This window comes from Anomaloglossus baeobatrachus, chromosome 6 (genome assembly GCF_048569485.1).
Source record: "Anomaloglossus baeobatrachus isolate aAnoBae1 chromosome 6, aAnoBae1.hap1, whole genome shotgun sequence".
NCBI lineage: Eukaryota > Metazoa > Chordata > Amphibia > Anura > Aromobatidae > Anomaloglossus > Anomaloglossus baeobatrachus.
Window position 1 is genome coordinate 560,999,561 of NC_134358.1, and position 13,229 is coordinate 561,012,789.

General features: G+C 44.1%; 1 protein-coding gene across 1 annotated transcript in view; it reads right to left on the minus strand.

The window, feature by feature from the left end:
• Positions 1-2,569: 2,569 nt before the first annotated feature.
• Positions 2,570-13,229, minus strand: part of CRPPA (CDP-L-ribitol pyrophosphorylase A) — a 130,007-nt gene continuing 119,347 nt past the window's right edge. Inside the window, exons 7-8 of the mRNA XM_075316169.1 lie at positions 11,137-11,212; positions 2,570-3,081 (exon numbers count right to left, since the gene is read on the minus strand). Coding sequence (XP_075172284.1) covers positions 2,977-3,081; positions 11,137-11,212 — 181 coding nt within the window. The 3' untranslated portion in view covers positions 2,570-2,976. The remainder of the gene's footprint in view (positions 3,082-11,136; positions 11,213-13,229) is intronic.

Below are 13,229 nucleotides of genomic sequence, written 5' to 3' on the forward strand. Positions count from 1 at the left end.
TTACTGTAAGTTCAGGTGGGTGAAGTCTGTAATCCTCCCTCTAGATGGCGCTGTAGCACTATTCTTCCATCGCCCTGTTCACTGGCAGCAGCAGTGTAATTGATGCCTGGCCCTTTAAATACATCTCACAATCATATATATGACTTTCCAGGTTGCTGACACATTTTTGTAGGATCAAATAAAAAAGAAAAAGAAAGATTTGCACGGCCTGAGAAACAAAGAACAATTGGAGGAAAGACGTTTTGGAGCCAAACTTTGGAAGGTAGAATAAAGGGATCATTTACCCACCAATTACGAGGGGATATCTTTGATCTGGTGCTAGGACCGCCACTCCCAAATCAGTCACAGCCGGCAGGCGTCCTTCCTCCTGCTCCACCTTAGGTAATGGAGATAAATCCCACCGACCTTATTTCCAGCGTTCCTCTCTTGATCACAGGTTTAGGTGCAGACACATTTTAATGCCCCTTAACCTCAAAGACATGGCAATATCTGCATAACACATGGGACCGGCGAAAAGGGGGGGTGGGGGATTACATGGCTTGTTATGGGGGGGGGGGGTCTCCATACCCTTCTTTACAATGAAGCCTTTATCTGCTTTTAGTCACATCCATATACATGGAGCGGAGCTGCAGTACCGCACTCAACCCATAGTCAGGGGTGGCGCTGTTTCAGAAAGAAAAGTCATGTTTTTCTACCCCTTTAATAGTGGTACATATGTTATATGGGTACAGATGAGCCAATCTATTTGCAAGACCCTAATCCAGTTCATCATGGCCTCCAAACAGGAGTCATAATCCCCAGCACCTCCTCTGATTTGTAGGCCCGGCACCATATCATTATAGCGGTATGATCCACGCACGGGCCTACTTTTCAGCAAGAGAAAAGGCAAATAGATGGAGACGAGTACCTGCAATTCCAGATCTTAGGCAATTTATATAGTCCTTTTCTTTCCATCCCCTCCACCTCATATATACTGATCTTCTGAGACGGATACTGCTGGATAGAGCTTGTAAAAAGAAGCGTTTTTGCAATTTACTGGCTGCGAAAATTTCCAGCCGTTCTTGAGATATTAACATTTTTCTTTGGTTGCACCTGGTTGCCTAGGAGACCGACCACCGCTGCTATCTAGCTTGTAAGCACTGCACTCAAGCTAACCTGGATTTTTGTTTTTGCAATTTACTGCTTGCAACATTTTTTATCCGTTCTTGAGATATTAATGCTTTTTTCTCTTGTTTGCAGCTCATTCCCTAGGAGACCGACCACCGCTGCTATGTAGCTTGTAAGCACTGCACTCAAGCTAACCTGGCTTTTTTTTTTTTGCAATTTACTGCCTGCGAAAATAACCAGAGATATTAACACTTTTATTTGTTTGTAGCTGGTTGCCTAGGAGACCGACCACCACTGCTGTCTAGCTTGTAAGCACTATGGGGAGATAAGGTATGCACACCAGTGACTATGGAAGGGGAATACATGGAATAGCATTGTATAGCATTCTGCATTGATCAATTCAGTAGCTAAATTTCTCTTTATTCATATATTCATGGCAGTAATGCAGGTTCCATTTTTCACATTTCATTCTTACTAATAGCTATTGAATTTTTCATGTCAGTATTCACACAGCAGTTTCTGCTATTCCATGTATTCCCCTTCCATAGTCACTGGTGTGCATACCTTATCTCCCCATAGTGATGTTTTTTAGGTTTTTTGCACCCAGTTCAGACATAGAATGGAGTTCCAAACGTTATTCCTTAATGTTAGCTTGTAAGCACTGCATTCAAGCTAACCTTGCTTCTTTTTGCAATTTACAGCTTGCAAAATTGTTCATCCGTTCTTGAGATATTAACACTTTTTTCATTTGTTTGCAGCTAGTTGCGTAAGAGACCGACCACTGCTGCTATCCAGATTGTAAGCAGTGGAATTTTTTTTTGCAATTTGCTGCTTGGGAAAATTTCCAGCCGTTCTTGAGATATCATCATTTTTTTTCTTTTGTATCCAGCTAGTTGCCTAGGAGACCGACCACTGCTGCTATCCAGCTTGTAAGCACTGCGCTGGATTTTTTTTTTGCAATTTACTGCTTGCAAAATTTTTCATCCGTTCTAGAGATGTTAATACTTTTTTCTTTTGTTTGAAGCTCATTGCCTAGGAGACCGACCACCACTGTCTAGCTTGTAAGCACTGCACTCAAGCTAACATGGATTTTTTGCAATTTACTGCTTGTGAAAATATTTATCCGTTCTTGAGATATTAACACTTTTTGTTTGCAGCTGGTTGCCTATGAGACCCCGACCACCTCTGCTGTCTAGCTAACTTGTATTAAGAGGTATAAGCCCACTCCAGCGTCAAAATAGCTAAAAGAAAATAGCTGGTAAGCTCTTTGCATGCTCTGCTGTTTAGCACAAGTGGTCGGTCTCCAAGGCAACGAGCTGTAAACAAGAAAAGTGTTAATATCTCAAGAATCAATGAAAATTGTAACAAACAGTAAATTGTAACAAACAGTAAATTGTAAAATAGCTCATTTTTACAAGCACCATCCCATAATACTCATCAGTGAAGACCGGAATACATTGAATGATGTGGCAAAGACTTTATTTTGCATCATTATATCTTCTCTTGAACTTTTTTCACCCTCAGAGCTGCATTCTAAATTCTGCAACATGAATCTGGTAATACACAAACATGTTTTGCTGCATTTGCACTTTTTTAAAGGGCTATACCTCTTTTATGATTTAAACCACATCGTCAATCTTTGTTGATTGGTGGGATAGGAATGCCGCGACCCCTCCCCACTGACCCTCAGAATGGAGGGGGCAACACATCAAAAATTTGGGCTCTTTATTGATAGCATATGCAGTGATTGTTGTGTAGGTGACTTCAGTAGTTTGGCTTATAACGCCGATCCCGCCGCACTATTATCGGCGGAGTGGCCCTTTAAGGCTCCAGTCATGATATTGCACCTCCCGGTCCACGCGGTTTCCTTCACACGACCATTACTTGACCGGTGAGCGCCGGGTTCCTGTCCGTGATCAGTGCACTGATGATTGCAGAGGCCTGACGGGCGCCGGCTTCAAGCTGCGACTCCTCCTGTGTACAGAAAAAAAAATAAATCCTGACTTGTTTATTTTTTATTTTATTTTTTTTTAAACATCAAAAAAATTGGATTTGAAATACACAGTTTTCTTCCGGAGACAGCGCCACCACTGCCTGCTGGTTGTGACTAGTACTGCAGGTCACCTCCACTGCAGTGAATGCCGCATACCACCTGTGGACAGATGTGGCGCCGTCTGTAGAAGAAAGCGGCTATGTTCTTTTATGCCCTTAGAGGAAGCGAAGGTTTCGCCTCAAATCTTATAATCGCCATTGATTAATTCCACTTTCTAGATCTCTGCTTGCTGTCTATGAATAGCAACATTGCAGTTTAGAACCAGATCCTATAAATGCTGCTTTCCCCCAAGGCATTAGGCGGCTCTGTGGGCTGTAAAGGTCCCCACGACTGACTTGGGGCACCGTCCATATTCACTTCACACAAAGCTGAGGGTTTGTTACAGTGTATCAGTCGTCATAGACAATTCTATACAAAACTAACAGCAGCAGCTCAACGCTTCCTCCTCAAATGCTCCATTACAATGTATAAGTGGAGGACAGATGTAGCTTTCTGTAAACCTCAGAAATGTTATATAGGACCTGCAGGGATATCAGATACTAACCCTTAACCACTCTTGACCACCACGGGTATCGGGTATTAACCCATAATTACTATAGAGCTCCTGAAACTAGACCCCCATGAATACTAGAGAGGGACCCAAACCCACCCTAGACCACCAGGGATATTTGATACAGTATATACAGTGCTGGCCAAAAGTATTGGCACCCCTGCAATTCTGTCAGATAATACTCAGCTTCTTCCTGGAAATGATTGCAATCACAAATTCTTTGGTATTATCTTCATTTAATTTGTCTTCAATGAAAAAAAATAAAAAAATGTCAAAAAGCCAAATTGGATATAATTCCACACCAAACATAAAAAAGGGGGTGGACAAAAGTATTGGCACTGTGTGAAAAATCCTGTGATGCTTCTGTAATTTGTGTAATAACAGCCCCTGTAACTTACCTGTGGCACCTAACAGGTGCTGGCAATAATAAATCACACTTGCAGCAGGTGACATGGATTAAAGTTGACTCAACCTCTGTCCTGTGTCCTTGTGTGTGCCACATTGAGCATGGAGGAAAGAAAGAAGACCAAAGAACTGTCTGAGGACTTGAGAATCCAAATTGTGAGGAAGCTTGAGCAATCTCAAGGCTACAAGTCCATCTCCAAAGCCTAAAAGTTCCTGTGTCTACGGTGCGCAGTGTCATCAGGAAGTGTAAAGCCCATGGCACTGTGGTAACCTCCCTAGATGTGGACGGAAAAGAAAAACTGACGAGAGGTTTCAACGCAAGATTGTGCGGATGGTGGATAAAGAACCTCGACTAACATCCAAACAAGTTCATGCTGCCCTGCAGTCCGAGGGTACAACAGTGTCACCCCGTACTATCCATCAGCGTCTGAATGAAAATGGACTGTATGGTAGGATACCCAGGAAGACCCCACTTCTTACCCCGAGACATAAAAAAGCCAGGCTGGAGTTTGCCAAAACTTACCTGAGAAAGCCTAAAACGTTTTGGAAGAATGTTCTCTGGTCAGATGAGACAAAAGTAGAGCTTTTTGGAAAAGCCATCAACATAGAGTTTACTGGAATAAAAAAGAAGCATTCAAAGAAAAGCATACGGTCCCTACAGTCAAACATGGAGGAGGTTCCCTGATGTTTTGGGGTTGCTTTGCTGCCTCTGGCACTGGACTGCTTGACCGTGTGCATGGCATTATGAAGTCTGAAGACTACCAGCAAATTTTGCAGCATAATGTAGGGCCCAGTGTGAGAAAGCTGGGTCTCCCTCAGAGGTCATGGGTCTTCCAGCAGGACAATGACCCAAAACACACTTCAAAAAGCACTAGAAAATGATTTGAGAGAAAACACTGGAGACTACTAAAGTGGCCAGCAATGAGTCCAGACCTGAACCCCATAGAGCACCTGTGGAGAGATCTCACAATGACAGTTTGGAGAAGGCTCCCTTCAAATCTCAGGGACCTGGAGCAGTTTGCCAAAGAAGAATGGTCTAAAATTTTTGCAGAGCATCGTAAGAAACTCATCGATGGTGACCGGAAGCGGTTGTGCGCAGTTATTTTGGCTAAAGGTTGTGCAACCAAGTATTAGGCTAAGGGTGCCAATACCTTTGTCTGGCCCATCTTTGGAGATTTGTGTGAAATGATCAATGAATTGATTTTTGATTCATTCTCTTTTGTGTTTTTTCATTGCAAGAAAAATAAATGAAGATAATAATACCAAAGAATGTGTGACTGCAATCATTTTCAAGAAGAAACTGAGTATTATCTGACAGAATTGCAGGGGTGCCAATACACTATATAATTTTATATATATATATATATATATATATATATATATATATATATATATATATATATATATATATATATATATGTATATATGTTTATTTATATTTACACACATACATACATACATATACACACACACACAAACACTCACACAGTACATCACAAAAGTGAGTACACCTCTCACAGTTTTGTAAATTTTTTATTATATATTTTCATGGGACAGTGCTGCAGATCTGACCCTGTGATACAATGTACAGTGTCAGTGAGCAGCTAGTATACAATGTACTGACACTGTACATTGTATATAAGCTGCGCACTGACACCGTCCATTGTATACAAGCTGCGCACTGACACCGTACATTGTATACAAGCTGCGCACTGACACCGTACATTGTATACAAGCTGCGCACTGACACCGTACATTGTATACAAGCTGTGCACTGACACCGTACATTGTATACAAGCTGCGCACTGACACCGTACATTGTACACAAGCTGCACACTGACACCGTACATTGAATACAAGCTGCACACTGACACTGTACATTGTATACAAGCTGCACACAGACACTGTACATTGTATAAAAGCTGCGCACTGACACTATACATTGTATATATGCTGCACACTGACACTGTAGATTGTATCACAGGGTGAGATGCTCAGTGCTGTCCCATGAAAAGAGATAAAATGTTTCCAAAAATGTGAGGGGTGTACTCACTTTTGTGATGTACTGTATATATACGTGTGGTCACATGTTGATAACTTTTTCTCTGCATTATTTTGATATCATCTAGTGTCTGATGAAGGTCTGGGATTGAGGGTCAAAACGTCAGTCTCTTTATGAAGGGAATGCCTTAAGAAAACTTGTCACATGAATTGGAGAGGCAATATAGATCTCCAGGGATATTAGATATTATCCCAGAACCACCCTAGCCCTCCAGGGATAGCAGAAATTCCAGAATTTAAACTTTCCTATGTTCTCTATGGGGAGAGTGGAGTAAGAGGAGTTCGGCAGCAGTTTGTCTCAAGAACAAAAGGAACAGACGATTAAATCCGGACCGCACGATTTCCATCTCCCGGCCCCCCCCTGTAGAGGGAGAATCCGGGAGCCCACCCTAACAATAGTCCTCAGATCTCATCGGAATCGTCCAGTTTTGCAACAAAGGTATTCCCATCAGCCCCCCGATATTAGATATTCGCCCCTCTAGAACGGAGCTCAGGCGCCCCAGAAAGTGCCACAAACGGAAACATTTACAGAAGCTGAAATAGACAAATTTGAGACATTTTCTAAAGGTCTCAGATCTGACGCCTCTGTTCCCCTGTGCTGTTCCTCTGTTCCCCTGTGCGCCCTTCACCGCGCTCTCATACCTGACCTCCTAAATTGTTTCCACATTTATCTTTAAACCGCAAAGTCCCGACTACGATCATCCTGCAAGAACCGCAAGAAGCGCGCATCATGAGAGTAGTAGTGTCATTGTGTATGCTGCTATATTGCCCTTCTCAGCTCCAGACGTGCTGCAGGAGGGACGGCCGCTAAATAAGAGGGGACGTGCGTCTAAGGGCAATGTCCTCCTGGGGGAAAAGAAACAAAAACATAATAATATTGTGTCTGCACAAAGTCTGACATTGACCGGCGGCTCTGGTGAGGGTTGTGCTCCTTCAGCCGGTTACACAAAGTTCTTGATAAGAGTCCTACAGTTATTCTGCTAAAAACCTTCATTAAAAGATGCAACCTCTGAAGAATCGAGAATCAGCTGTGCAGACCAATCTACTAGATGCATGCCACCACTAGGGGGAGCTCCCTGTATACAGAGATACATGATAAGATCCTGTCTGCAGCCACCACTAGGGGGAGCTCCCTGTATACAGAGATACATGATAAGATCCTGTCCGCAGTCACCACTAGAGGGAGCTCCCTGTATACAGAGATACATGATAAGATCCTGTCCGCAGTCACCACTAGGGGGAGCTCCCTGTATACAGAGATACATGATAATATCCTGTCTGCAGCCACCACTAGGGGGAGCTCCTGTATACAGAGATACATGATAAGATCATGTCTGCAGCCACCACTAGGGGGAGCTCCCTGTATACAGAGATACATGATAAGATCCTGTCTGCAGCCACCACTAGGGGGAGCTCCCTGTATACAGAGATACATGATAAGATCCTGTCTGCAGCCACCACTAGGGGGAGCTCCCTGTATACAGAGATACATGATGAGATCCTGTCTGCAGCCACCACTAGGGGGAGTTCCCTGTATACAGAGATACATGATGAGATCCTGTCTGCAGCCACCACTAGGGGGAGCTCCCTGTATACAGAGATACATGATAAGGTCCTGTCTGCAGTCACCACTAGGGGGAGCTCCCTGTATACAGAGATACATGATAAGATCCTGTCTGCAGCCACCACTAGGGGGAGCTCCCTGTATACAGAGATACATGATAAGATCCTGTCTGCAGCTACCACTAGGGGGAGCTCCCTGTATACAGAGATACATGATAAGATCCTGTCTGCAGCCACCACTAGGGGGAGCTCCCTGTATACAGAGATACATGATAAGATCCTGTCTGCAGACACCACTAGAGGAAGCTCCCTGTATACAGAGATACATGATAAGATCCTGTCTGCAGCCACCACTAGGGGGAGCTCCCTGTATACAGAGATACATGACTGATCCTGCTTACAGTCACCACTAGGGGGAGCTCCCTGTATACAGAGATACATGATAAGGTCCTGTCTGCAGTCACCACTAGGGGGAGCTCCCTGTATACAGAGATACATGATAAGATCCTGTCTGCAGCCACCACTAGGGGGAGCTCCCTGTATACAGAGATACATGATAAGATCCTGTCTGCAGCCGCCACTAGGGGGAGCTCCCTGTATACAGAGATACATGATAAGATCCTGTCTGCAGCCACCACTAGAGGGAGCTCCCTGTATACAGAGATACATGATAAGATCCTGTCTGCAGCCACCACTAGAGGGAGCTCCCTGTATACAGAGATACATGATAAGATTCTATCTGCAGCCACCACTAGGGGGAGCTCCCTGTATACAGAGATACATGATAAGGTCCTGTCTGCAGTCACCACTAGGGGGAGCTCCCTGTATACAGAGATACATGATAATATCCTGTCTGCAGCCACCACTAGGGGGAGCTCCCTGTATACAGAGATACATGATAAGATCCTGTCTGCTGCCACCACTAGGGGGAGCTCCCTGTATACAGAGATACATGATAAGATCCTGTCTGCAGCCACTACTAGGGGGAGCTCCCTGTATACAGAGATACATGATAAGATCCTGTCTGCAGCCACTACTAGGGGGAGATCCCTGTATACAGAGATACATGATAAGATTCTGTCTGCAGCCACCACTAGGGGGAGATCCCTGTATACAGAGATACATGATAAGATCCTGTCTGCAGCCACCACTAGGGGGAGCTCCCTGTATACAGAGATACATGATAAGATCCTGTCTGCAGCCACCACTAGGGGGAGATCCCTGTATTCATATATCCAATAAGATTCCGTATGTCATATAAATCAGAGATCTATAATATATATATATATATATATATATATATATATATATATATATATATATATATATATATATATATATATATATATATATATATATATATATATATATATATATATGACAATTACAGCCACAAGTCGTTCTCTTGTCACTTCTCTAGTGGAGCTCTTCATTTCATAGCTATATGCTTGGGCCCGGATGCGGCGCTTGCTGCCAGGAGGAGTTGGCGCACGGCTTCTTACCATAAATAGTTTACTCATCTGGCGGTGTTATGACTTTACAGGCGGCCGTGTAAAACGGAGAACAGAAACAGACGCCTATTGTGATATCACATCGAGCCACAAACAATTATCGTGCCTTGACCGACCACCCGCAATCTGGGGGGCCGCACCCTCACCCCTTATAATTGTACCAGGCCTACGTACTACGCAAGGCGTCTTCTCGCCCAATGTAAAGATCTCTCCGAAAATAAACTGACCTTGAAAGTCAACGCTTAGGACGGCAGGAGAAAGTGGAGGTTTAGGTTATAACACCCCCCTCCTCGCGCTGCCCCCATAACGTACACAGTGTCAGGGTCTGCATCGATTACAGGGCGCAGACACAGGGCGGCTTTAATTGAATTTGTTGTTTTTTTCCCTTTTTTGCCTGTGAACATAGAAATAATATTTGTCATTAACTGGATACAAAGTTATATTTTCAAGATGTTGGAATGAATAAGAAACATGACAGACCGGCTGGAAACCAAGACGTCTGCGCCGTCTGGAGGGGGAGAGCGAGACCCATTCTGTGCTGGATTTAACCCCTTAACGTCTCCATATTTTTGGCCTTTTGGTTGAGATTTGCAACATTTTACATTGTTTCCTAATGACATGATAACCTAATCCTACAAAACCATGATAGCTACAACGAGCAGTATGAATAGAAGGGTACTCAGGACAAGCCGGGATCATAAGCTAGGAGGTAACGTATAAGGTTCAGGGAGCAGGCAGAAACATGGTCAGGAAGAGGTCAGAGGTCAGAAGCCAGGAGATAATGTATACGGTTCAGGGAGCAGAGACGTGATCAGGATGAGAACCGAGGTCAGAAGCCAGGAGGTAACGTATAAGGTTCAGGGAGCAGGCAGAGACGTCGTCATAAAGAGAACCAAGGTCAGAAACCAGGAGGTAATGTATAAGGTTCAGGGGGCAGACAGATGTGGTCAGGAAGAGAACCGAGGTCAGAAGCCAGGAGGTAATGTATAAGGTTCAGGGAGCAGGCAGAGACGCGGTCATGAAGAGGTCTGCGGTCAGAAGCCAGGTGGTAAGGTATAGGGTTCAGGGAGCAGACAGATGTGGCCAGGACGAGGGCCGAGGTCAGAAGCCGGGAGGTAACGTATTAGGTTCAGGGAGCAGGCAGAGACGTGGTCATAAAGAGAACCAAGGTCAGAAACCAGGAGGTAATGTATAAGGTTCAGGGGGCAGACAGATGTGGTCAGGAAGAGAACCGAGGTCAGAAGCCAGGAGGTAATGTATAAGGTTCAGGGAGCAGGCAGAGACGCGGTCATGAAGAGGTCTGCGGTCAGAAGCCAGGTGGTAAGGTATAGGGTTCAGGGAGCAGACAGATGTGGCCAGGACGAGGGCCGAGGTCAGAAGCCGGAAGGTAATGTATGAAGGTTCAGGCAGAAGACAGACATGGTCAGGAAGAGGTCTGAGGTCAGAAGCCAAGATCAGAACAGTTACACCAGACAGGAGCCAAGAGCACACTTGGGAAGTTCAGACAGAGCAAGGCCAGTAAAGAAACAAAGCAATCACCAGGCGCATCTGTGAAGTCACCTCCCAGAACCAGCGTAGACCCTAGTGCCGAAAGACAACCTGCAAACAAGTGAACAAGACACATAGCAGAGCATTTTTAAATGCAAAATTCTCCGCACAGCGGAGCCGTGACAAAAGCATTCCAAGTGCAAAATGCTCCGCACCTCGGAACCGTGACAGTGATCGTATGAATATGTTATACTGTTTTGTTTTTTGAGAACATTTTAACTTTTTTACATTTTGGTTTATTACGCAGGGGGTGCCCTTCCTTGCGGTCTCATCTTTTAGATGAAGCAGCTACTAATCGATCATAGAATCGGAGAGCTCAAATGGTCCGATTCAATTACCAAGATTGGAGAGAACTCTGATCCCAGTAATCGAAGCCGAGTGCCATCTTTAAATATCTCTGTTGCTTCAAAAACTCTGCATAGATGAATAGAAATATGAGAAATTTCCTAATATATCTCATCAGACGAATCTCCTCCTGTCTTCACTTATGAGCCTCTTCTCCTTCTTCCACCTGCCTGCTCAACTTATCATTCACTAAATCATTCAGTAGACCACAGACTGCCAATTACCTGAGGGATCAGAATACAGCTGCATATAGACATCCAAAGAGAGGAAAGGGAAAGCTATCATGGGAGACAGGTACAGATACATAAACTTCAATGGAGCCGCAGGGGTCTAAGTGTTTTATCTTAGTCTGAAGCTGTATTCACAGCTACACTGCTCAGTACTGCTGTGTAATGCCCTCCATGCCACTGCTTCCCTGAATACACAGCTACGCTGCTCAGTACTGCTGTGTAATGCCCTCCATGCCACTGCTTCCCTGAATACACAGCTACACTGCTCAGTACTGCTGTGTAATGCGCTCCATGCCACTGCTTCCCTGAATACACAGCTATGCTGCTCAGTACTGCTGTGTAATGCCCTCCATGCCACTGCTTCCCTGAATACACAGCTACGCTGCTCAGTACTGCTGTGTAATGCCCTCCATGCCACTGCTTCCCTGAATACACAGCTATGCTGCTCAGTACTGCTGTGTAATGCCCTCCATGCCACTGCTTCCCTGAATACACAGCTACACTGCTCAGTACTGCTGTGTAATGCCCTCCATGCCACTGCTTCCCTGAATACACAGCTATGCTGCTCAGTACTGCTGTGTAATGCCCTCCATGCCACTGCTTCCCTGAATACACAGCTACGCTGCTCAGTACTGCTGTGTAATGCCCTCCATGCCACTGCTTTACAGTGTTTCCTCCCACTCCACTGGTGTATTCACAGCTACACTATTCAGCACTGCTCTGTAATGTCCTCCATGCTGCTGCTTTATAGTGTTTTATCTCACTCCAGTGCTGAATTCAGAGCTACACTGCTCAGTACTGCTGTGTAATGTCCTCCTTGCTGCTGCTTTGCTGAATTCACGGCTACATTGCTCCATACTGTTGTGTAATATTCTCCAGGACGCTGCTTTATAGTGTTTTATCTTACTGCAATGCTGACTCCACAGCTACAATGCTCAGTACTGTTGCACAATGTCCTCCTGCTTTTGGTTATGTGCTACATAGAGATAGGTGATCACACCTGTCTGTGTATGCGGTGTATAAGAGACATAATAGCAGTTCATCTCGAGACATTAGCTCAGAGAGACAACTAGGAATTAGAGACAGTGGCTAATGAGGGGGAAAGTGGTAAAACAAATGCCGGATCCAAGGCATAAAACAGACAGAAATAATATTATTCTTCATGACAGATTAATTCTTAAACCATCCCCACCATGAACATAGTAATAATGCCAGAATAGTGAGCATCATATCACCAAGGGATTAGAATTTGAGATTTTATATAATATATATATATATATATATATATATATATATATATATATATATATATATATATATATATATAGAGAGAGAGAGAGAGAGAGAGAGAGAGAGAGAGAGAGAGAGAGAGAGAGAGAGAGAGAGATATGTATTTATTATGTACACACACACACATACACACGCACATATATATATATACACACACATACAGTTAGGTCCAGAAATATTTGGACAGTGACACAAGTTTTGTTATTTTAGCTGTTTACAAAAACATGTTCAGAAATACAATTCTATATATAATATGGGCTGAAAGTGCACACTCCCAGCTGCAATATGAGAGTTTTCACATCCAAATCGGAGAAAGGGTTTAGGAATCATAGCTCTGTAATGCATAGCCTCCTCTTTTTCAAGGGACCAAAAGTAATTGGACAAGGGACTCTAAGGGCTGCAATTAACTCTGAAGGCGTCTCCCTCGTTAACCTGTAATCAATGAAGTAGTTAAAAGGTCTGGGGTTGATTACAGGTGTGTGGTTTTGCATTTGGAAGCTGTTGCTGTGACCAGACAACATGCGGTCTAAGGAACTCTCAATTGAGGTGAAGCAGAACATCCTGAG